This window comes from Neomonachus schauinslandi, chromosome 13 (assembly GCF_002201575.2).
Source record: "Neomonachus schauinslandi chromosome 13, ASM220157v2, whole genome shotgun sequence".
Classification (NCBI taxonomy): domain Eukaryota; kingdom Metazoa; phylum Chordata; class Mammalia; order Carnivora; family Phocidae; genus Neomonachus; species Neomonachus schauinslandi.
Window position 1 is genome coordinate 79,746,157 of NC_058415.1, and position 26,324 is coordinate 79,772,480.

The 26,324-nt window shown below is 47.4% G+C and overlaps 1 protein-coding gene across 1 annotated transcript in view; it reads right to left on the minus strand.

Moving 5' to 3' along the window:
• The window catches only part of CDK5RAP2 (CDK5 regulatory subunit associated protein 2), a 177,339-nt gene that overhangs the window by 115,339 nt on the left and 35,676 nt on the right, over nt 1–26,324 (minus strand). The window contains exons 6-12 of the mRNA XM_044920803.1: nt 21,377–21,500; nt 18,754–18,908; nt 12,339–12,501; nt 11,219–11,272; nt 10,260–10,379; nt 7,577–7,669; nt 203–421 (exon numbers count right to left, since the gene is read on the minus strand). Coding sequence (XP_044776738.1) covers nt 203–421; nt 7,577–7,669; nt 10,260–10,379; nt 11,219–11,272; nt 12,339–12,501; nt 18,754–18,908; nt 21,377–21,500 — 928 coding nt within the window. The remainder of the gene's footprint in view (nt 1–202; nt 422–7,576; nt 7,670–10,259; nt 10,380–11,218; nt 11,273–12,338; nt 12,502–18,753; nt 18,909–21,376; nt 21,501–26,324) is intronic.

Sequence of the window (26,324 nt, forward strand, 5' to 3'; positions counted from 1 at the left end):
GTGGGGGTGGGGGTGGGGGTGCGTGTGTGGGTGTGTGCACGCACATGCGAGACAAAGAAATAATTTCAAGATGATGAGATGATGAGTGAAATGTTTTCTCCTTTCAATTTTTCAGATTTTTCTAAGTCTCCCACAGAGAAGGCCTCCCTCAAGCCAGAGGAGCCATCAAGAGCCCCCGCCCAACCACGCCACTGCTGCTCACGTGGATGGTGTGGTCGCGTCTGCTCTTCTGGCGGTGGGCTTCCTCCACATCCCTCTCCAGCCTCTCCCTCTCCTGCTGCAGGGCGCTCAGCTCCTGGGTCACCTTCTTAATGTTCCTACGCAGTCTGTGGTTCTCTGCACTCTTGTTGAGGTTTTCGGAGTTCAGCTGTGCTAAAAGGGCTGCCTTCTCTAAGAGAGCAGCCTCATAATCTTCGGACCCCTACAAGAGGAGGGAGGCAGGGGAGATGAGCTGATTTCTGTAGCACGCTAAACAGACCAAGAAATCTGGGCTCCTTTTTCACCTTGGGGTGGGGGGAAGGGAGTTAAGGAACGAAAAGAGGAAGATTAACATAAACAACCTCCAGGACCCAAAGCACAAATAATACGAAGATTCTGAAATAACACAGAGTGATGATTATGTTACCATGTTGATGTTACGATGTTGATATTAAGAGGGGAAAAGGCTACAACTGTGTAAAAGAAGCTTTTTTCTTTTTTAAAAGACTTCAAGGAAAAGCAGAGAACGTCAGAAACTGTCTTTAGTTGGGTGGGTACATGGGTGATTTTCTTCCTTCACTTCTTTCAAATGTTCTAAGGTTACCGAGCATTTTACTTTTGTAATGGTTTAAAAAAGAAAAACTTCAACAAGTTATTTATAAAAGGTAGAACATGAAGAGCACCACCTGAGAAGCAGAGGCAGACTCAAGCATGGGCAATGCTCACGGAGGTTAGAGCAGCTCGGACCCAAAGTCATCTGGGGAAGCAGAAATGGTCAGCGTGGCAGCCCCGTGGCCACCGCGAGCGGCTGTAAATTCAGCAGAGTCCAAGGGTTAGTTCTGTCCAGAACATCCTTACTTCATTAACACACAGTTTAGTAGAAAAGAAAATACATATGCGATTATCAAGCATTTGAAAAAATACTGTAACTCACCAATAATCAAAAAGAGCAAATTAAAACAAGCTTTCATGTAACAAGAAGGTTTTAATGAGAATATCCAGTGCTGTCAAACTTACTATGAAGCAACACAATCAATATCAACTTTTCAAAAGCTGACCGAGCATCCAGAAGCCAAGAAATACACTGGCAGGAATGTAAATTAATGTAACTCTCTATGGACAGATTATATACACCACGTGTGTGTGTACAGGATAGACGTGTTCACACTCATCCCAACGATTCGGCTCCCAGGATTCAATCTCAGGGGAAGAATCCAAAATACAGGGGGGTAAAGCCTTAGGTACATAGTCATCCGTCAGAGATTTACTCTAAAACTAAGAACCTAAACCAATAACATGGGGATATTCCAAGTCACAACATGATATAAAAAAATAGAAGATTAAATTGTGAATGAGCTAAAAAGTAAAATCTATGCATAGGAGAAAGCCGAGAAAGAAAAACATCAAAATGTTAACAGCGTGCCTGGGTGATCTCCTGATGCCCCTTTTTTTCCTTCTTTCTAGTCTCCCAAAAAGGAAATTTGTAACATATATATTACTTATAATCAGGAGAAAATAAACCTTTTTTTTTTTACATCTGTTCTTTGGATTAGACAAAGGCTCATGATTAAAAACTCAATAGCAAGGGACCCGTGAGCTGTCAAGGCCACAACTCAGACTGTGGGGTAAGGGGACTGGCTCCAGCTTCTTGGCCTTTCCAGGAGATCCAGCTCCGCCACTAAATGCTAGTTAAGTCCTAGCTGTTAGGAGAGGTGGGCTACGGCCACAGTTACTCCAGGAGAGGTGAGGCCCAGCCATCCCATGTTTCCCCATTGCTCTTTAGGTCCTAGCAACAGGGACTGAGGGGAACCCCATTCACATTTCAAAGTGGGGTTTATAGAAGCTTCTGTTTCACCTTCCTTTAAAATCAAAAAAATTTTTAAAGATTTTATTTATTTGATAGAAAGAGAGCACATGCAAGAGAGAGAGAGAGCGCGCACACGAGAGAAAGAAAGTACATAAGCGGAGGAAGGGGCAGAGGGAGAAGGAGAAACACGCTCCCCACTAAGCAGGGAGCCAGAGGACAGGGGCCTCGATCTCAGGACGCAGGGACCATGACCTGAGCTGAAGGCAGATGCTTAACTGACTGAGCCACCCAGGCGTCCCTAAATCACGAGGCCTAAAAAAAGAAAAATATCTGGGGCATTGCTTATTTAAATAAACTCAAAAAACAAAAGAAGACGAACAATGATATGAAAAATGCTCATCTTGAGCCATTTTCATACTTAACGTTTTATTAAGCACTGATTACATACGAGGAGCTAAACCAGGCGCTTCTGCACACATTCTGTATCTGTATCTCCACTTCTCACACCAACCCTACGAAGCACACACTACTGGCCCTATCTAAGCAACTGAGGCTCAGAACTGTTAAGTGACGAGCCTGTCATCAGACCATAAGGGATTAAATGTTGGACTCTCTCCACAGCACTACACTGCCGCACCCATTCCAGGGACGATCCCAATTAACACCAATAAACTAGCAAGAATTAAAACAAGAAGACTGAATTCAAGGAGGGGAAGGCTAGAGACAGGAACACCAATTAGGAGCCTGTTAAACACAGGCCAGCCACGGTGACGATTAAAATAATAGTTATCATAAAGTGATGAACGTTCTGCGGGTTATTGCGCAAATAATGATCACAGAGCCTCGTTTAAAAAGTTCAAATTCATACTCACACCATATAAAGATACTTTCCATGTTCAATTTTCCTTAAATGGCCCTCTGAGACCCTTCGGAAAGGTTTGTACCTTTTTCTGCACAACACCCTGATTTCTGAATTCCTGTCGTCAGAGGGGGGTTTACAAACAGGCGGCAAACGTTTGGCACGATTAGACCTAGACGGAAACTCAAGGCCAAACATCGTATGAGCCAAATCACTGTTCCCCACAGTGCAGAAACATGATGAGTCGAATAGGGAGAGAGTCACAGAGCCCAGGGTTCGAAGCCCAGTTCTAGCTATGTGACTTGGGAGGAGTTAACTTTTCTGCAGCTCAGCTTCCTCATCCGTGAAATCTCTATTTCATGGGGCTGTCGTGAAGACGAAACATGATGCTGAAAGTCCCGTGTCCGGGAGTGCAGGACCAATAAATCTAGTTGCCCTTCTCCAGCACATGCATGATCTTCCGTTCCCAATCAAGAGACACTATGGAGAGTTTCCTCAAACTAAAAGCTATTTGCACAACACCATTAACAGAGAATTTGAAAAACCAACCAAAGTAACTACTATATTTTTATGCCCGAACATGATACTACCCAACTTAAGGATGAGTTAACAACATTTACGGAGTTACTACCTGTGCCCAGGTACACCGTGTCGTGTAATCCTTGTAAGAATACTGTGACCTAAGTGCGATTATCCGGACTTTACAATGGGTAAGCAGACTGGGAGACCTCTAACATCTTGCCCACAGCTACAACAGCAGTGAAGAGCAGAGTCAAGATTCAAATACATGTCCCACCCATGTTCTCCCCAGTAAAAATAATATGGTACATACATACAGTACGGCTGTTTACAAAGATTGTTTAAGGGGCACGTGGGTGGCTCAGTCAGTTAAGTGTCTGCCTTTGGCTCAGGTCATGGTCCCGGGGTCCTGGGATCAAGTCCCACATCGGGCTCCCTGCTCAGCGGGGAGCCTGCTTCTCCCTCTCCCACTGCCTGCCGCTCTGCCTACTTGTGCTGTATCTCTGTCAAATAAATAATAAAATCTTAAAAAAAAAAAAAAGATTGTTTAAAAAGCATAGGGATAAACACACATACACACACACACACACACACACACACACACAAATGAGTGCGTGTCAAACTGCTGAAATCTGAGTAAGAACCATGGATGGCACCAAGACCGATGTCCTGGTTGTGATACTGTTATTAAAGTTAGGGAAGATGTCACTTTTGGGAGAACCAGGTAAAGAGTATACAGAAATCTACTGCATGTGAATCTATAATTATTTCAAAATGAAAATTTTAAAAAAGGAGTACGTAGATCTATATACACTGTCATGATAAGAATATTAGATGAAAAAAAGATTATAGAACAAAATAGGTATTATGATCCTTTCTACTTTTTCAAATATGTATGTATAGGGGCGCCTGGGTGGCTCAGTCGTTAAGCGTCTGCCTTCGGCTCAGGTCATGGTCCCAGGGTCCTGGAATCGAGCCCCACATCGGGCTCCCTGCTCGGCGGGAAGCCTGCTTCTCCCTCTCCCACTCCCGCTGCTTGGTTCCCTCTCTCGCTGTATCTCTCTCTGTCAAATAAATAAAAAATCTTAAAAAAAAAAAAACAAATATGTATGTATAAATATGCATCAGAAGAGTCAAGGTGTTAATAGGGAACATCTTTAGACAGGAGTTTATTGGTGACATCTATCAAACTCTTTCCACTGTTTTAAGTATTTTATAAATTCCTACAATGTGCAATTTACTTTTACAGCTGAGCAGGGAGGGGAGGAGAAAAAATGAACAAGTATGCCCCACTTTTCAAAAGTTCGCATGACGCCACTTCACTCTTACAAAAGACCTACAATGGCACCTGTTTTCGCTAACCAAAAGAAATCAGTGGGTGCCTGGATGGCTCAGTTGGTTAAGCGACTGCCTTCAGCTCAGGTCATGATCCTGGAGTCCCCGGAGCGAGTCCCGCATCGGGCTCCCTGCTCGGCGGGGAGCCTGCTTCTCCCTCTGACCCTCCTCCCTCTCATATGCTCTCTCTCTCTCTCATTCTCGCTCTCTCAAATGAATAAATAAAATCTTTAAAAATAAATCAATAAATACAGTTTAAAAAAGAAATCAGGAGAGGATTTGCACTTTTATGAAAGAAGGCACCCAGGTATACTCACAGATACACAGAGCAATTCCGTGGTTGCCAGAGGAGAGGGGGTGGAGAGATGGGCAAAAGAGAAGAATGGGATTTCAAAAAGGTACAAACTTCCAGTTATAAAATAGGTCACAAGGATGTAATGAACAGCAGAGAATACAGTTAATAATACTGTCACAACTACATGTGGTGACAGGTGGTAGCTAGATTTATTGTGATCACTTCATTATACATATAAACGTTGAATCGCTGTTTTACACCTGAAACAAATATAATATTGTATGTCAACTACGCTTCAATAAAAAAAAATTTTTTAAGTGAAAAGGGCATTCGGCATTGGTTTTGCAGTGGGCCGTTATAGAGGCAGCAAGCACCCAGAGCAGAGAGGGTGACCCCACTGAGCTCCTTCCCCGGGAACTACACTGAGCATCTCAACCACCATACCTCTGAACTGCGGTGTCTTGTGAGCATCTGTGCTTTATCTTGATGTATTTTTTGTATCTCTTAGCAAAATGATATGTCCTAAAGTGTCAGAAAAGCCTAAAAAAAGAGAGGTGGTTTTTTGGGTCTGAGAACGCTCAAAAATTTTTCCATGCAAATTAATGGTAATTGCTTCTTTGCTTTATGGCATTTTGGCTAGTGAAGATTTCATACGAAAGCTCTACTTTCGGATAGCGGGGGAAACCTATATTTCCAATTTGAAAATATATACTTTTTAACGGGTCTGGAGGTAGCTCCAGGCACCCCACCCTGCAACCTTCACAGAGGCACACCTGGGACTAGAACTCCCATCTCCGCACTGTAACAACCACTCCACGAAGGTGAGTACCGCGGCTGTTGTCTCAATGTCAGGCTTAACACCAACCCTGTGAATTCTGGGTACTCTAGTCAAGCTGCAATTAGTTCAAATCATGTGACATTCCCAAAAGGTCTCACTATGTGAAAGAAAAGGCATCTTCAAGGGCCTGTGCAACATTCAAATGTAGAAAAACAGCCAATATAAGCACACTGTGTGCATTTACACACACACACACAATCAAAACAGCGGCAAGGACACAGATTTTGGAGTCAGACTTGAGGTCAAGTCCCGACAACCTGCTAAACCAGTAAACATGCTACCTCCATGGGTAAGGATTAAAGGAGCACTCTCAGAACAGCCAAGCAGGCAGCAGAACCTAAGGACTTTCAAAAGCTCATGACCTCTGTATCTTTTTTTTTTTTTAAAGATTTTACTTATTTATTCATGAGAGATAGAGAGAGAGAGAGGCAGAGGCAGAGGGAGAAGCAGGCTCCCCGCAGAGTGGGGAGCCCGACGCGGGACTCGATCCCAGGACCCCAGGATCATGACCTGAGCTGAAGGCAGACGCTTAACCGACTGAGCCACCCAGGCGTCCCATGACCTCTGTATCTTGCAAGACAAGAAACCCAGCCAACACTGTTAAGTGACAAGACCTCAAAAATCATTCTGAAAGTCTTTCAACTAGGACGGATGGTTAGGAAATTAATAAATGTTATGTGATAAATCTGGGTAGCATTTAAATGTTCAAGGCCCAACACTAACAAGCAAAATATCCGCCTGGTCTCTATGCTTGCCAACCGCCAACATTTTTTTTCTCAAGCAGTAGGAAATATCAATGGTTTTCCTAAGAATTCAGCTTTTAAGATGTGTTATTTTCAAAGCAAGGGGGGAAAAAAAGACACCGCAGTGTAATCCCAGCTCCACTTCACCAACCAAATGGTGGGGGAGGCAAATCTGAGATTCCAAAGGCAGAGACCTGCCTATGCTTTGACTGCACCATGATTTAAACCAAATTACTTCAATTATTCTTACTGTGAACCAGGGCTCTGCAAAAGATAAGACATGGGACATGAATCTTAGGAATCAAGCAGTCTTAAATCAGATTTAACTTCTAACTTCTACTTTATAACCAAAAATACCATGGGGGGAAGGTGGCAGGGAGAGCTTTAAGCAGTATGGGGCTTATTCAGACGATGGAACCTTATTGGCTGATTATTAGTAATAGGGATACACTGTATAGAGAAACTAGAAACATGGCAAGAAAACATCAAAAAAATTAAAAACACAAAACTAAAATTAACCAGAAAGGTGGAACATCAAGGCGGAGACCAGCAAGAGTCCTTGGAGTACAAGGCTGAAGGGGATAAAGGAGAAAGGGCAGGTCAAATCCTCAAAGTGTGGAAGTGACACGTGGCGGCAGGGAGCAGGCGGACTAAAGGAACCGGCGGGGGGGGGGGGGGGGGGGTGGCAGGTAAAAGCACCGGCCTGGGGGTGAGACAGGCTCTGGTTCTCTCACTTACCACTTTTATGACCCTATGCAAGTTACCGGACTCTGTGAACCTGGATATTAACAGTGCCTCCTCCATGATCTGCTGTACAGATCCCCCGAGCTAACCCAGACAGCACTGAGCACAGCGCTTGGCACACAGTATGTGTTCAATAAATACCAGCTGTTATATCAGCACCGGGTTCCTCCCAGCTGCCAGGCCTTGCCCTCCCCTGGAGTCAGGACCGAGGGCCACTTCAAGCCAAGCGAACGCTTACCTGGAATTTCTGTGTCTGCGCTCTCGCGGGGGCCTCTGTGACTTCTGCAAAGGCAGCACTGAGCTCTTCGATCTCAGAGTTAAGGTCTTCCACCTGGGTCAAAGTAAGAACAGCAGCCAAGTGTGCAACGGGTCTCCCCTCCCGGTGCACACTCAAGTGCTCTTCCTGCTGGACGGCGCAGCCTTCTGACCAAGGGCTTCGTAGTCAGGGAAGGCGTGAAGTCAGAGAAGTGGGACTCCTACCCTGGCCATTCACTAGCTGAGCGATTTCAGGCAAGGTACTTAATCTCTTTGAGCCCCAATTCCCGCAACCAGAACACGAGGAGACCACTACTCACCCAAATCCAGCAACGCTAGGGCTAAGTGAAGGGATGGGTACTGGTGCCAAAATCAGGCCTGGCTGAGACGAAGCGTTACATTATTGCTGCCCATAGAGAGGGGCCTGGCCACTCCCAGAATCTCTCATCTCTGGTGACCTTCTCCTGTACCCCAGTCAGTGGTGACGCCCATGGCCACACGCTGGACTTGGCCAGCACCCACAATGGCCCCTCCACCGGCGCCACTATACACTGAAGGTCTCCAACTGCAGCTGGGCCCTGAACTCCCGCATTATACAATGGTAGAAATTATAACTACTATTACTATGAGCCAAATCTCTGCCGCATCTGACACTGGTGATTACTCAAACTCTCCCCTCTTCAGCTTCTTCAGCGCCACTGTTTCCTGGTTCGCTTCGTGCTTGTGCAACCATTCCTGTCCCCTTCGTGCCTTCCTCTCCCCGTCCCCGAAATTCTGATGTCCCCTGTGGCGCCAACCTCAGCCTTGTTCTTTCCCTTCTACGCACTCCCGAGACAGGTAGCCCCACTCTTAGAATTGTAACTCACACCTGGGCTCTCTCCAGGCTTGAGGCTGACATACCCATCTCGCCCTGGACATCCCACCTTGGCGGTCCCCGAGCTCCTCACAGTCAACACTTTGTAAACAGACTCATCGCCTCCATCACCACACCCATCTGGCCATCATACTCCACTCTCTTATGCTGTCAACTGAGTCGGTGGCACCACCATATCCCAGTCACTCCAGCCAGACCCCCAGAAGTCATCCTCCACTGCTCCTTCTCTCAGTCCTATGTCCCCTCAACAAATTTCCCCAAATTTACCTCTAATTTTTAATTATTTCTGACTATGTCTAGTTTCATTTCCTGAGTAAGCCCTGCCCCTCGATTCCTATTCAGCAGTGACCACTGCTCTAACTCAGTACTTCTTGGCTCTCACCTCCACTACTGGCCTCCCTACCCCCATTCTCTCCCTCCTACAAGCCACTCTCCAGATACAGCCAGAGACCTCACTAAAATGCAAATGTGATCATACCCCGCCTCCTGAAGAGCCTTCAGTGGCCTGCCTCCCGAACAGGCAAAAGTGACTAATTCCACCATCACTGGCGGTTCCTGTGCAACCCCACCAGCTTCTTCTCTAGCCTCCCTTAGGTTCTGCACTTGATGCCTAGACAACCTCAAAATGCTTTTGGTTCCACAGACACCTTTCAGGCTCTTTCCTAACTCAATGGATTAACCATTGTTCTCCCCTCTGCCTCCCCTGCCAACCAACTCCTACTCATCCTTCAAGATTCAGCTCGAGGGCGCCTGGGTGGCTCAGTTGGTTGGGCGACTGCCTTCGGCTCAGGTCATGATCCTGGAGTCCCGGGATCAAGTCCCGCATCGGGCTCCCTGCTCAGCGGGGGGTCTGCTTCTCCCTCTGACCCTCTTCCCTCTCGTGCTCTCTGTCTCTCATTCTCTCTCTCTCAAATAAGTAAATAAAATCTTTAAAAAAAAAAAAAAAAAAAAGATTCAGCTCGGACACCTTCTCCTCCAAGTTCTGCTCCCCATGTACATACCCTAATCTGGTTCAGGTCCCCTGCCCTGCACTTGCACAGCCCCCCGAACGTCCCTCAATCACCACACCTTCACTCTGTCTTTCTTCCTCACAGGACTTGCGAGCAGGGCTGGGTTTTCTTTTCCGTATCCGTGCCTCGCTCAGTTAATGCGAAAACAACGGACTGCCATGCTAACAATAATAAAATAGCATGGAACCATTGGCCACAACCTTGGATCCCAAAGGCAACGACCCAGGTAGCTAACTGGTTCATAGGCATGGCCTTGCCTCCCAAACATTCTTCATCTCAAGCTTGCTGTCTTTACGAGAATGGGCATTGTCCAATATGGCAGCCACTGGCCACCTGTGGCTATTGGGCACTTGAAGTGTGGTTCGTCTGAAATGAGATGTGCTGTAAGCACACTTGCACTTCAGAGAGGATACTAGTATGAAAAAGATGCTGAACACCTCATTACTACTACTGTTTTACTGCTCACATGTTGAAATGATAACATTTGGGATATATATATTATTAAAGTTCGTTTCGCTTGTTTCTTCTCACTTCTTTTAATGTAGCTACTCGAAAATTCAAACATCCACATGTACCTTACACAGTATTCTTCTTGGATAGCACTAGATTGGACATTCCAAAGGAAATTCGCATGGACTAACGGGCCCTTTCCCCACCCCCTATACTCACCCCAGCTCTTTTAGAAACTTTCCACCTAAAGCTAAAAATTCAGGGTAGGACAGGCCAGCCACAGAAGCTAATAAAGAAAAATCTCACTTCGGTGTATCAGACTCACCACATACCTCTTTTTCCTTTGACTTTAATGCCATGGTTAGACCCTGAATGGCTTTATCCCTCTTTAAACTATTTTTCTTTTCTGTAGCAATTTCTCTTTCCTTCTCTCTCAGGTCCTCCTGAAGTGCCTAAATTAGATTAGAAAAAGATTCACTAAGTTGATGCGTTCCAACCAAAATGCACTGTAAATATATCTGTAAGAGCACACTCAAACGCAGTTATTCTATCTTATTCCTGTCACCGTGTGATTAATGTTTCCAAGCAGAGCTGAAGGCAGCGGCGGCAGCTCCCCGCTATGGCGCTAGCGCCCACGGCAACAGGGCTGGGTGAGAGGAAGGGGATCAGCTCAGTTAAGACGGTGACAGCTACTCCTGCGGAAGCACTCCAGTGCCTTCTGGAATTTGAATACAGTCACATCAGTCTTTGAAACCCTACCAGGTTATCTGGGGGAAATAACAGATCATTAATTTCATTCCTTAATGCTACAAAAGCTAGCGGAGAATTTGGTTTGATGGAGACTGAACATCTACATGTACAGTCTGAGTTCATTTCTAAAGATAATCACGCTGCCTCCCTCCCGGGGTTTTGTGAGGATCAAATGAGATAATGGACGGCAAGCACTTTCCAAGCTGGCGGGCGCCATACAAATGCCACCTGCCGGGACTGGGGGACACGGAGCAGTGGCAGGTCTGGGTCCCCGCTAAAGCTCGTCCAAGCTACCTGATCTTGGGAAAGAGCCCTCGCCTCGCGGAGCCTCACAAGCCTCATCTGCACAATGGGAATGTTGGCTCCACAGAATTACCGCCAAGCCGGAGAGACCTTCTCTGGAGTCCTGAAAGCCTGCCTGGCGCCCACTGGCATGCCCTAAGTGACAGCTGTTGTCACACCGAACTATCTACTGCTCTCGGAATAAAGCAAGAGGCAAGGAGAAATCTTCAATACGTTATTTTAAATTGCATCAACATACCTGGATCCTCTCTTCAAAGCGGTGTCTCTCCTTCTGGCGCTCCATTTGTGCGGCCTGAGAAAAGGCATTTATTGGCACCTGGAAGGGGCTCACAATCCAACAACTTCCCCAGAACAATTAGAATGAGCATCTCATTTCCTCACTTCTCCCCACCACTGTGGAAGTCACGGAAATAAGTGTCCACTCCTGTCTGTCTCAGCTGATGTCCCGAGTGAAGAGAAATGTAAAGACACGCAAGTGGTCACGCGGGTTGATCACCAGCCCCACAGAGAGTGAACCACGGAGCCGCTGGACGATGAAAAGGGCCAACGGAAGGACAGGGCCCTGTGGGGTTCACGGGAGGAGCAGGAGACGTGGGCTGAGTATAGCCAAAAACTAACCAGTGAGGCTGCAGAAATCACTGTCCCACGGCAGGGACAAAGAAGACTGCTCCATAAAAAAAAAAATCAAGACTTTCCCTGAGCATCTAGAACATCCCATACTGTGAATGTAGAACACGCAGCAGCCACCCATGGTACAACAAAAACCGGGAGGTCTCAGCTAGGCCCCCCTGCGCTGCCAGGCCCCGGCCACCGTCTTGCAGGCCCTCTGGGAGGCTCTGGGGTCTGCTACTAGCAACCCACCTCTTGGAGCCCAGGAAAAGAGAGCAACTCGTCTGAGCCCATTTCTAAATTCCATGAGGAGCCCGTGATCAGAGTGGCTGGAAGGACTCGATGCGGCAGCGTGCTGGACTGCCTCGCCGGCCGCCGGGCCCAGCACCACTTAGTTCCCTTCCCTCACGGCCTCTAACCACAAAGGTAAAAGAGGTACTAAGTTTTATCCCACAAAAACCCAAAGGGCGAAAATAAAGTCCCCCGGCAACAACAAATCAACACACGGTAGAAGAGGCAAGCAGGTACGGACTGTTTTTTTAACCGACTCTGTCTGAACATGAGGCCGGAAGGTGGGGAGACATGCCAGGGCCCCCGATAAAGGAGGTTCCTGCTAATTCCTCGGCTGCCGAGGAGCTAATATTTGGAAGCAGTCTGTGTGTGACTCGTGTGGACCGAGTGTGCACCCCATCTGCCACAGAGGAGTCCAGGGTGCTATTAAAGTCCCCCTCTACACCCCGCCGGCTCACCTCAGCTCCTCTCTCCTGTTCTCCCCTCGGAGCCGCAGAGAGTGCTTGGAGCTCCCCAGACGACACACTCTCATCAGGACATGCCATCTGAGATGTCTCCTCTTTAAGGCACTGAATTAAAGCTTCTTTGCTCTTCAAAGACAGCTTCAACTCCTCAATCAATCTAAAAGCGAACAAAATTTAAATATTAATTCTAAGCTGTTCTCTGAGCTCAGTGGAAGAGGAGGAGGCAGGAAATGGGGCCAGACATCGTCAAAGCAGACATGCCCAATGACTGAGCAGAAATGGAATCGCACCGTGCAGGTCGGAGAGCAAGGGCCAGAATCCTTATGACATTAACTGTCCCCTCACCTCCAGCCTGGCCCCGGTAGATCCAGCCTCGGAGCTGCCAGACTATGGTCTGACAGAGCCACCCCCGGGCTCAGACTTTCAACAGCCCTCTCCACGGACGGCAGCGGACTAGTAATTTTTTTGGCCAAGAATCCTCTCTGCAAAAGAAATCGGGCGCTGGAGCCCGAACAAACACGACTGATAAAGCGGAGCTGTCCCAATGAGTGGGCAAAAACAGAGAACCTCTCTCTCTGGCTCCTCAGGGCAACGTTTAAAATACACTGACTTTCCAGATAAAGGGCAAACTCGTGCGCAAGGCAGGTAAGGCCCTAGCTTTCCGGGCCCAGAAGATCAGAGGCCCTGCTGGCAGCTGCAGTTTCCCCTCTCGCAGGAGGCCGCCACCCGCTCCCTCACCACCCAGGAGCCTCGCTTCCAGCTCTCTCCACAAGCCAGGCCGTCTTGTGCCTCCAGACCTTTGCTCACACTCGTCCCCCCAACCCAGAATGCCCTTCGCGACTCCATCCCAGCCGCCTGCTAACACACGCCCATCACCCTGCCCGAGACTTAGGCGTGACCTCCCCTGGAGGAAACCGTGCCAGCCACACCCCGAGGGCCCCACGCGGGTAGAGCTGAACACCTTCTCAAGGCCACCAATTTATGCTCCCTGACCGTGGCCAAGTTATGCAACTGCATTTCCTCGGCTATGAAATGGGGATACCTTGCTCATGTGGATTAGAAAGAAAATGTTTAAAACAGGGGCGCCTGGGTGGCTCAGTTGGTTAAGCGACTGCCTTCGGCTCAGGTCATGATCCTGGAGTCCCGGGATCGAGTCCCGCATCGGGCTCCCTGCTCGGCAGGGAGTCTGCTTCTCCCTCTGACCTTCCTCCCTCTCATGCTCTCTGTCTCTCATTGTCTCTCTCGCAAATAAATAAAATCTTAAAAAAAAAAAGAAAATGTTTAAAACAGCCCTACATACCTCCAGGCATATAGCACAACTCCACAAATGACAGTTGCTGTAAGTATTACTTTTCCTTAACATTCAACAATTAGCATTTTGTCAGAGAGCCCTCCAAACAGCCTTTCTGTAGCTGAGCCTCGAAAACAACTTGAATGGTAGGAAGAGCAAAGGCCTGAGAGTCGGAGAGCTTCCCTGGCTCCCAGGGGGAAGGTCCAGAGTCAGCTAAAAGTAGTTAAAGGCAGCAGGCAATGCACTGGTGCTCTGGTCTGAATGTTTGTGGCCCCCCAAAATTCAGGTATCAAAATCCTAACCCCCTCAGGTGACAGGATTAGGACGTGGGGCTTTGGGAGGAGAGTAGGTCACGTGGGTGGAACTCATGAATGCGAGCAGTGCCTGACAAATGAGGCTCCAGAAAGATGCCTGGCCCCTTCCACCACACAGGGATGCAGTGAGAAGTCTGCAGGCCGGAAGAGGGCTCTCACCCGGCCATGCGGCCGCCCTGGTCTCCCAGCCTCCAGAACAGTAAGAAATAAAGTTCTATTGTTTGTGAGCTACCCAATCTCTGGTATTTTGTTATAGCACCCCAAACAGGCTAAGACAATTAGGCACAGAGGGACCAGGGCAGCACCAGTGCAATGCCCCCAAATCTTGGACAGAGGAGTAAGATTGCCCTCTAGGGGTTCTACTCTGAAATCATCACAGAATCAATCGAAGAGGTAAAAGTCACTACCTGTATACTTGAAATGGAGGTGCTGTATTGTAGGTAACTTATACTTCGATAAAATTGATTTGTGTTAGTTACCTTAAAGCAAGTCCCAGTAGGTATGGGAATGAGAGAAGCAGGCCCTGTGGGGACTGGGGCCAAACTGGAGCATGGGGCCATCCACAGGAGTGGCCTCAATCCAGCAAGACCACGGCCCAGGCTTGCCACACCTTCCAGGTTTTCAAAAGAGGCTGGAAAACCAAACTTTTACATGAAACTAGATTTTTTTAAAATAGAGGCAACTAATTCAAACTTTTATTTTTTTTCAAGATTTTCTTTATTTATTTGAGAGAGAGAGAGCACAAGCAGGGGGAGTGGGAGAGGGAGAAGCAGGCTCCCCGCTGAGCAAGGAGCCCGATGCAGGGCTCAATCCCAGGACCCCGGGATCATGACCCAAGCTGAAAGCAGATGCTTAACCGACTGAGCCGCCCTGGCACCCCTAATTCAAACTTTTAAAAGCACTGTGTAGGCCAAATAAAACATACCCGTTGGCCACATCTGACCTGCAGGGTTCCTCAGTGTTAGCTGACGATACAGCGTTAGCCTTAAGGATACAGACTAGCTCTAAGGTCAGATCGTAGGAGATCAAGTAGCTAAAGCACATACCTTTCAAAAGGGTGGAGGAAGCCCAGAAAGCCATCAGCAGTGCCCATCCACAACAGGCCAATCTGTACGACACATCTGGATCCATCTCACCAAGGCAAGCCCAAGCTCCCCCGTTCCAAGTCCGCTTAGCAGCTCACCTTCTGACCTCCATTTAGCTCGTGGGCAGGCCTGCCCTGAGGGAGGCAATATCTGACCCTAGTCCCAGGAGAGTTCCACCACAGACAGGCCCACACCCCACGTGAGCAGATATCCAGAAGCGGCCTCTGGCTGCCGCACTGGCCTCTGGGAGTGTGGCTGGGGCACATCTATCTGTGAGAGACAGCCGCTCGGGCAGGACTAACAAATCAGGCTTCTGTGCCTATCCAGCCAGGCCTGTGGGAAACCCCAAGAAGATGCAGCCTTTGGCAACGCCCTGACCTGACCACCCACACATGGAGACCCCACCACCTACACCACATTAAGTACTCAATAAGCATCAAACCTTCCCAAATTCCCCCTTCCAAAAAGATGAGAAGCCAAGCTTCTGTGGCATATGCTAACAAAGACCACTTTCTTCTACGACTACCTTCACATGCGCCGGGCTCCACACCATTCTTTGCACAAGCTTTCCCTCAGGGTGGCAAGGCCTTCCCTGCCCCACACCCAAGCACACCTGATCACCACCTTGCTTTTGTCACAACACAGAACCCTGAATTTACCTCTAACACCAATCACAACACTTTTTTTTTACCCATCTGTCCCCTCTCCCATGCTGGGAGTGCCATATAAGGAAGAAAGTGCTCATCTCTCAATTCCTGGCACCTAACCCAAGGCCATGCTCAGTAGCTGGCCAATGAATGAATCTACAGCTCCTTTAATCTAGCCTTAATCCATATACCCAAGCACCTTCTAGACTCACTCTTGGGTGTCCATGATCCCTCAACCCAACATGTCCCAATTGAGAGCTTAATCTTCCCACTCCTCCCACCCAAAAACATCTGCTCTTTGCCCCTTCCGTTCCCCAAACTCAGCACACTGTACCACCATCCTACAGTTGCTCACGCTCAAAACCTGGGTGAGGAGGTATCTCTGCAGCCCTTTCCCTCGTCCCCAAACTCATCAGTGATCAAGCCCCTCAAGCCATCATGTCAATTCTACCTTCCAAGCCGCTCTGCCTGTTCTTCTCCATGCTAGTTCCGTCACCTCAGTCCTGGTCACCATGATCTCTTGCCTGGACTTCTCCATCAGCCTGAGAGGCAGTCTTTCCACCCAGCCCCACCACCACCTCATCCTCTAGGGGCAGCCAAAGGGATTGCTCTGAATTACAGTCTGACCCTGACACCACCCCATTTCCATCCTTAACTCATCAGCAGCTTGTCACATGCCCTGAAGACAAAACCCAAACTATGCAACAAAGCCCACATGATCTGGCCAGCTTCCCTTTCCTCATCTCTTCCACCATCCTTCCAGAACACAACTCTCCAGCCATGCTACAGTTGTGTAAGTCCCCGGGTCACGCTCTGTGCCCTCAGGCTTCTGAACTTCCATACATGTGGTTCCCAATGCCTGAATACCTTTTCTTCCTCCTTTATCCTCATACTTCCGCTGGGAAGCCTCTCCTAATCCCTCCAAACGGAATTAGAAAGATGTTATGCTAACCCAGCCTGTACCCACCTGGCCATTTTCTGCTCCTGCCCGCGACTCCTCCCACCTAGCTAGATGACAAGCATACTCCCTGACATGAGGTTCCTCAGGACAGGGACCCAGTCTGTACCATTCCTACTTATACTCTAACCACCACTTACTGAGCAGAAGATGCTCAGAAAGTATCTGTTGAACAAAGGGCATAATGATCCAACAGACCAGTGAACTAACTGCGGAACATGTGCTGGGACCCCCGCAGGGCCCTTCCAATCTGCTCTCGCCCACGACCTCTTCTCAAACCTACTCCTAGCCCTCTTGCCCTCTCCCTCCTTCCCCTTCACCAGCACCAGGAATTCTGTCTTTTCTTCTCTGGTGGCTGCCCCTGCACATTCTGGCCTCTTCCCTGGGTTCCCTATTTCCAATTTAACTGCTGGAGACCTGCAGGTCCCCCAGGAAAGACAAACCTGTAAACCTTCTAAGGGCTTCACTGCTCATCAGCTGGGAGAGATGCAAGGAAACATATAAATAATTTGTATGGGAAAGGATTCCAGACTCTCACAGTACAGTGCCTGAAAAGGCTGCTACCCTGAGGGGGAGGCCCAGCCAAAAAAAACCACCCGTCTAGGGAGGCTTCTCTCCTAGCCACGTAATGGACAAAAACACTCATTCACTCAATGCTGAGGTCCTACACCTCACAGAGAACTCTGTTTCCTGACTCGTCCTTAGATTCATGCCAAAACTTCAGTTTTCCAGATCAAAGCTAAGAAAAGGTTGCAGCACACCAAATACATGCTCGCTCCTCCAGACACTGAAGCTAGGACACTGAATAAGTGGAAACCATGGCCTCTCCCTCAGTCTATTCATTTCTCTTTTATAGATAATCCTAAAACATGAAAGCAAGGTGCAGACTCAAACCTCATAAGGCTGAAAGAAAAGCAAACAGCGGTTGGGGAGTTGGGGCAACTGAGCACCAGAACCCAAACAACATGGTGGGCCCATCACATCAATCGTGAGTCAATGAGTAACCAAAAAAAAAGGAACCAGAGTCAGTATCCTCTTTTTAAGGAAATAGGAAAGTAGATCATTTGCTTTAGAACAATTTCTATCAAATTCCAAACGAGCTTGGCTCTTCAATGGATAGGTCACAGGTTAGCCAGAAGTTTCACTTGTATTTAATTTACACAACCTTCCACCTAGTGACCAGCAAAGCTAGGCAAGAGTATCAAAATGTAAGGTTCATGATAAAGAAGAAAACCTCAACTCTCTCCTGACCAGTTTTGATCAAGTTTGGTTGTAAGACACAAGCATTAAAGACCGCCTAAAGGCCCTATGGCCCATCCATTTCTCTGGACTACATGGCACACATTTTATTCTTGGACCAACAGAGAGCTCTGTACTCGGTCTACACTCTTTTGGCCCCTCGCACTGTACTAATCTGGGCCCTCGGCCTGCATTAAAAGACATGATAAGGGGCGCCTGGGTGGCTCAGTCGATTAAGCATCTGCCTTCGGCTCAGGTCATGATCCCAGGGTCCTGGGATTGGGCCCTGTGTCGTCGGGCTCCCTGCCCAGTGGGGAGTCTGCTTCTCCCTCTCCCTCTGCTCAACCCCCACCCGCTTGTGCTCTTTCTCACTCTCTCGCTCTCAAATAAAAATCTTTAAAAAGAAAAAAAGACATGATGAAAAACAGGTCCCACAAACGCAATAGATATTGTGGGGATATAATCACATACTGTTCCCTCTGAGAAGACTCACAAGAGAAACTTCTCCCCAACAATGTCAAGTAAAACTGGGCTTCTCCTGAATTCCTGGCTCATTTTCTCTTGTGAGCAGTATGACTCTTACATCCATCAAGACTGTTTTTCTCTCTTTCCTTTGGTTACCAGGAAGCTTACAGCCAAACTGAAGGCTACGTCTAGTATCTGAACAGAACTTTTTGGCAGGAGTTTCTATCTATAATTCTATCCCTGTCCTCATATCCCTACCCTATGCCTTTTCCCTCCACCCTGATCTTACTCCAGGTTTTCTCATGGTGGGGGAGCAGAGAAAGGTGGGGTGGAAGAGTAGGAAGGGAACACCCTTCCGCCATGCTGCCCGAGAAACAAATGTCAGCGCATCACAGAGATAAGAGCCAGACCTGTCTTTCTGCTCCAGGACCACAGCCATGTCCAAGTCCCCCTTGTGCCTCTTCTTCATCTCCAAAAGCTTGTTTTCCAAGCTCAACCGAAGAGCCTTCTCTGTTTCTGTCCCCACAAAGGCCTTTTCCAGTTCTGCTTGGGCAGCTTTCACATCCTAGAGTTAAATTAAATGCATTTGATGCAATTTTTCAATACAATTGGGAACATTTTGAAAGGAAATTGGATTAAAATATAAATATTTATGACTTTTTCTCCGGCACATTTCCCCTCCTTGAATTGTACTATACATGGGAAGAATCAGTAATAAATACATTTGCCAGCCATTTTTCCCTCTTGTATCCTGAAGAGTAATAGGCATTTCCAATGGAAAAGACTCAACTCTACAAAAACTCTGTATTTTTGGGTTTGAAAAATCAGATCAATATTTACAGCTTGAATGAGAACAAGGAGAAATGTGCCTCTCAATACTTAAACATACATAAATTCCGGAGCCCCCATAACCTCCATACAAATTCATCCCACACCCAACCGCCCCCTCCCTATTTCTTTTAAGATGATGACTACACAATTCTCAAGTACATTTTCTCTATCTCCAAGGTGACGTTCGGTGGTGAAAAACTACGTTCTTCCTGAGAGCTCAGAGAGGCCAACAAAGAAATTATCTAAATCATGCAGGCAGGGCCCACGTTGGGGAAAAGGGCCCTGGAGCTCAGGAAAGTGACCTGGGGGTAGATCTGGATCTCCAAGTGCCCACGGCCTCTGACTACATCACAAAGATAAAAGTCAAATCAAACTGGGTTCAAAACCCAGTTCTCCTACTGACTTGCTGTGGGACGCTGGGTAGTCACGTAGCCTCTCTGGGCCCCAGCTTATCCATAGAGCAGGGGATCACCACCATCCCATCAAGGAGTTGCTCTGAGACTCTGTCAAAGGCTTGCTGCATCACGGGAAGCTCAAAGTAACACTGGCTTCCTCTCCCCTGCCCTTTCCCTCCACAGTGCCACCCCCATCACTGCCCCCACTTGGGCGGGGGAGAAGGCCTCTCCTCCCGATGAGGCTTGCCTGGCAAGCGCAGTGATAGCCGGGAAAAATCATTTCCCGATATTCTGAGACAACAAATAAAACCTATTTACTGAGTGCCTGTTAAATGCCAGGCTTTGAGCAAGGAGCTTGATTTCTCTTATCTCTGTTCCTCACCTAACCCTAAACAGTTATGCGCTGAGAGACACCCTACAGCAGTTTAGAATGCAGATTCCACAGCCAGAGCACCTGGTGTTCCTGCCGGTGTGACCCTGAGCAAGGCACTTGGCCACCCTGTGCCTGGGTCATCATGTTTCTGTTTTTGTTTTTAAAAAGAATGACAGAAGTATTTACCTGACAGGCTTCCTGAAGGGACGAACTGAAAGGATGCGTGAGAAGGGTGCCTCACACGGGGCTGGCCCCCCACACACTGCTCGGACCACGGCTGCTAGGACAACCACCACAGACGAGGCAGCAGAGGCTCAGAGAAGGGGACAAGGCTAATCAGCGGCAGAGCAGAAGGTCAACCCAGCACGGACTGGCAGTCACGCTGATACCCTAAAACACCGGGCAGCGCTTCCCGCGGAACACAGGATGACTGAACCAACAATGACATTTTAACTAAAACTCAGAATTTGGGGTTGGACGGCTCTTGTTTCAGTTCCAGCTCTACCACTGATGGCTAAGTTTCCCTCCCTCTCAGAGCCGTGTCCTCGTCTGTATTTGGGACCTAGAATCTCTATAGCCTCGCGGGGCCAGTGCAAACACCATGAACGGAAAAGACCACTCTGGGCTGCAAAGTAGAGCCCCGGTGCATCTGCCCTCTGGACCCAGAAGCGCTTTGTGCTGCCATCCCTCCTCGTATCTAAGAAGAGCCAGGGTTTCAGGTGGAGACTGGGAGATGGGCCAAGAGACTTCAAAGACCGAGAATGAAGTTAACTAGTGTCACTGAACACTAGCTTAATGTGGACGGAAACTTTTAACACCTAGGAGACAGGATTTTCTAGCCAAGACACATCCTGCCTCCATCACGGTCACAGGAAGCGCCTGAGAATGAGCAGAAGGAGGGGCTCCATGTGGTGTCTCCCCGAGAAGAGGCATGCGGTGAACACCGGGGTGACGTGGGATGGAGGCCAGGGACCGGGGACCGGGCTGTATGGGCATGCGACGGCCTGCAAAGCGGAATCACTTCCAGGCTTAGCGCGGGTTAGGGGAGCCGCTCCCCATCTCCGGGCCTGTTTCCTCCTCTGTAAGATCAAGGGCCTGAACTAGGTAAGAAGAGCAATACTGCCGCAAGAGCGGGGGCTTGAAAATCAGCAGTTGCAAATTTAAATCCAGGATCACACTTGAGACTAGTCAGTCTTTCTGTACGTCGGTGTCCTCATCCGCGGGAATGAAGACAATGGCCAGGACTCAGGGTGTGAGGGTACAAATTCTATACGCAAAGCGCCTAAGACAGGGCTGGAACCCACAAGCTGCTCATAAGGGCGGCTCCCGTTTCTGCTGAAACTCTGAAAGTTGAGGGTAAAAGGAACAAAATTCTGCCCCCTCCACTCTTAACCCACTGTCAGAACACAGTCTCCTCAGGGTGTCCACACTTGCCTCTTCTAAATGGACTATTCTCTTGGTTAGGAGATCTTCAACCTGCTGCACCTTCTTCTGAGCATCTTCTTTCACCCGCTGAACCTCGGAGCCGCCCCCTTCAGCGAGGCTCTCAACTGCTTTGCTGCAAAAAGGGGCAAAAGTGTAAAATCCACGTGGGGACAGTGGGACAGGGATTTCAAAGGCCCCCAGAGAGACAAGTAATATTTGTTCATCACTTCTCCCATAGACCTGTGCTGTTCTTTTTTTTTAAATTAGTGTTTGTAATTCAAAAACACAGATAATGCAATATATGAATGTATCAAATAAATCAACATATACACCTTAAACTTATACATTACATGCCAAGTATACACCAATTTAAAATACATATAAATAAACATATAAATAAAATTAAGAAAGGAGAATCATCTATAATCTTACCGGTCAGAAGAACTAAGTTAACATTTTAGCATACAGCCTTACAGACATTCTCTACAAAAAGAGAATCGTGTATCTATGATCTGATTTTATCACTTAATACACTATAAACATACTTCTGGGTCAATAAATATAAATCTCTATCATTTTTAGAGGCTACATATTAATTCATGTGTAAAATATACTGTAATATATTAAATCAATCCCCTATTTTTTTACTGAAGTACAGCTGACACACCTCAATCCCCTATTAAAACATTCAGATGGAAAAAAAATGTAGATTTCTAACTTTACATGTTTGTCTGAAAATACTTCTAAAGCACAGAGCCCACTATAAAGTACTCAAATGTTAGTGTTATTATTTATTGTATTATAAACAATGTTATACAAACTGTGGAAAGAGCCAAGATGTCCATCGACAGATGAATGGATAAAGAAGAGGTGGTATATATATACAATGGAATATTATGTAGCCATCAAAAAGAATGAAATCTTGCCATTTGCAACGACGTGGATGGAACTGGAGGGTATTATGCTGAGCGAAATAACTCAATCAGAGAAAGACATGTATCATATGACCTCACTGATACGAGGAATTCTTAATCGCAGGAAACAAACTGAGGGTTGCTGGAGTGGTGGGGGGTGGGAGGGATGGGGTGGCTGGGTGATAGACACTGGGGAGGGTATGTGCTATGGTGAGCGCTGTGAAGTGTGCAAGACTGTTGAATCACAGATCTGTACCTCTGAAGCAAATAATACATTATATGTTAAAAAAAAAAAAAGAAGAAGAAGATAGCAGGAGGGGAAGAATGAAGAGGGGGAAATCGGAGGGGGAGACGAACCATGAGGGACGATGGACTCTGAAAAACAAACTGAGGGTTCTAGAGGGGAGGGGTGTGGGAGGATGGGTTAGCCTGGTGATGGGTATTGAAGAGGGCACGTTCTGCATGGAGCACTGGGTGTTATATGCAAACAATGAATCATGGAACACTACATCAAAAACTAATGATGTAATGTATGGTGATTAACATAAAAAAAATAAGCAATGCTATAATAAAAGCATCCTTGTATGTTTATTATCTAGTGATTTCCTAGGGTCAATTCATACAAAGGGAATTACTGAGTCACAGGGTGAGCACACGTCTAAGACTTTTGAAAGCTATTGCCAAATTTCCCACCAGGACACTTCCAACAAAGTACCCCTCCACCAGTGGCAGGAGAGGGGGAGAGATGGTCTGACAAACCAACGTGCAAAGGAGCAGCATGCCACAAAAATAAATCTGAGGGATCAAGGGCTTTTATACATCAGCTGTTGCCAACCGGAGGGGAAAGCATTTTAAATACAGCATGATCCGTCTGTTGAGCACCAGCTAGCACTTCGGGCACGAGGAGAGAAGTCTGCGAGAGCAGCCCCTGCTCCGTAAGGTGCAGAGTTCACACTGCTGTGGCACCACAGAATATTCTGTCCGGTGGACGAGGAGTGGTGGGGATGACACACCAAAATCAGACCCAGGACCGCAACCACGGACGCCTTTCATTTTGGTTCTCCTCAAAAGAAAAATAGTGTCAGATACGAATTTGTGAGACATATACTCAGAGCCGTTCTCATCAGATTTCTAAAATGATTGCAGGTTTCCAGAAGGCAGAATAATAAAGGAAATGGCTCCACCTAAAGCTGGTTTCTCGAAAAAACTGCAACAGAACAGATTTATTCACCACCAGCCTCCCATGCCCTACTTTAGGGGTATATAAAATTTTCCCAACCAAGAACCATGTGATCAGACACTCACATGTACAGGCCATGTGAATTTTTGACTGAGAACAATGGAAAGTCAAGAGGGCCATACTTGCTGCCCAAGTATCAAACATGAGTTGCCTGCAAATAAAGACTTTATTCATATCGTGCTTCCTTTCACCAATAAGCCTTCAGAAGGCCCCAGTGTCATGACATCATTTTAATGGAATTCAATGTGAACAACTGAAAGAAAGAACACGGACTCTGAAGCTTGAACAGATTTGCTTCCAAAAGTAAACTCTATATATGTCCTCAATGCGCCTCTGGGTGAATCACCTCTTACAGACTGGACAGCCTCTGAGAACTCATGTGCTAACACCGTGGTGGCCACAGCAAGGTGCCCCTTCCTCTCCGACCCGAGCGCCGCCTGCTGTCCCTGAGGCCACCACCGCCCCTGCTGGGATGCTATGACAGGCCTCAGTCTACCCCTCTGAGCCGAGAACAGGTCCTCCTCTGGCTAGAACCAAGCCACCACCACTGCAACTTCCTGACTAACGCCATGAAATGTCCTCGGCCCCCACTCCCTCAGTTCATTCCTCCATCAGCGCCGTCCAGAGTTCACAGGGATCCAGTCGTTTCTATCACTCCTCAAGAGGTCTTACATACGGCTTAAAGAATTCCAGACTAGAGGTTTTCTTCCTGAGCCTTGGATACGGGATGTTTCCAGTCCTGAATTCCCACTAACCACTGCAAGGGTTTTAGCCCTTGGGCTTTACAAAGCCTCCTCTAGGGAACGGTTCCTTTAGCCCCACCTCCCCCAACCCGCACCCCAACCCCTGCCCAGCGAGGGCAAATACACCATCTCCTTCCTATTGGCCCGGATCGAACCTTGGTGTTTTATAGTCAGAATCATATACGTTGTCAAGAGGCAGACTACAATTTTTAACAAGTACTGGTATTATTCAGTTTGTTTGCATTTTAGTTATACCAATAAAATATATCCCCAATAATAAATGTTCCAACTTTTCATTTATCATCTTTGTATTTTACAGTTACTGTAGCAATAAAATTTATACTCAGCAGTATGGTGCAATTTTCCTCTACTAATGGAATTATTATTTTTGTTTGTGTTTTAAAGCTACAGAGATAAAATTTACTCCCGACAATATGTCTGCTTTTGTTTTTAATGTCCCCTTATTATAACTGATAAATATAGGAATGAAAAGCCAGCACACATACATGTTTACTCCACAGCAAGGCAGAGTGGGCTCCAGAGCCAGACCCATCCCAGCTCTGTTACCAACCTGGGCAGGCCCCCCCCCCAACTCCTCTGAGCCCCAGTTTTCTCCGCACTCAAATGGGAATACCGGCTGCCTCACATCATTGTTGTAAAATTGATAAAGCGTGTCAAGTGCCTGGCACAGGGTCTGGGGCAAAGTAGGATCTCAATAAATGCCAGCTCACTCCCCTTACCTGTCTCTCCTGATAGAATCTGGGCCAACAGACAAGAGAGAGAGCAAGAACTAAGGCGAGGCAAGGGTGGGACAAAGTGGTCTAATCCAGTATTTCACCTGATACAAAAAAGAACCTTCTATAAATACCACCCCCCCCCCCCCCGCTACCCTTTTTAACTGTCAACACTTCCTCTTGATTCTTTCCATTCTAATTATAGTTCTTGAGAAAAAGCAGGGGCTTTTCCTGTGACAGGTCCCATATCTCCCATCCGCCCCCGCCCACCATAAAAACAACAACCATAAAAGCGTAAAAGGGAGTTGAGAGCATTAATAAAGGTTATTTTTCCACCACAAGAATGTACCACACACACGCTTGGAGGTGCTGGGCAGTTAGGGGAAAGGGAAAGGCACATTTCGCAGGGATGTGGTAGACACTATGCTTGTCCTATGGCGGGCAAAGCGCACAAAGGCCCCACAAAGGTGGAATGGCTGAGAAGCCCCATATTCCGCTAAAGGAGAAAAGGCTCTTGTCTTGGCTTTAGAAGACATAGAGTCATGTTGAAGAAATAAGAATCACACACATGAAAGTAAAAAAAGAATACGAAAACAGTGCTGGACCAGAAGTTAGGGGCTTGTGTTCAAATCCCAGCTTCGATCACCCTGCTGACGACATGGTGTTCATCACGGTCCTTCCCATCTCCAGGCCTAAATCCTCAACTCTCTAAGCTGAGGTTTTCCTCAAGATTTGCCTAGCTCCCAGGAGAATGATAGCATGCAAATGGATGCAAGACTGTTTTATAAACTGTAAAGTGCTGGGGCCCCTGGGTGGCTCAGTCGGTTCAGTGTCAGACTCTTGATTTCAGCTCAGGCCATGATCTCAGGATTGTGAGATTGAGCCCCGTGTCAGGCTCCGTGCTGGGCATGAAGCCTGCTTGAGATTCTCTCTCTCTGCTCTTCCCCTCCCCCTCCAAAAAAAAGATATAAATAAATAAACAAACTGTCAAGTGCTGCACACATATGGGAGTGTGATTCTATGCCAGAGAAGCTTGTGAAGAGACTGAAATGCAGGTTCCAGGCAGCCATGTGGGACTCACCATGAGCCTCTATGTCAGGTGAGTAACAGGGAAGGCCTCCGGACTGGGAGGGGATAGAAGGCAGAAGTGGTCAGCGGGGCAAAGCTAAAGCAGCAGGAACAGGACATTTTTAGTATCTGTGAGCAGTGTGTGCGATAAAGAGCTGGTGGGGAGAAAGCTACAACAGTTAAGTCATTGTAAACATTCTTAAAAACAGAGCTCATGATCTTAAGCCCCAATCTAGAAGTCATCCCTGACTTCCCCCT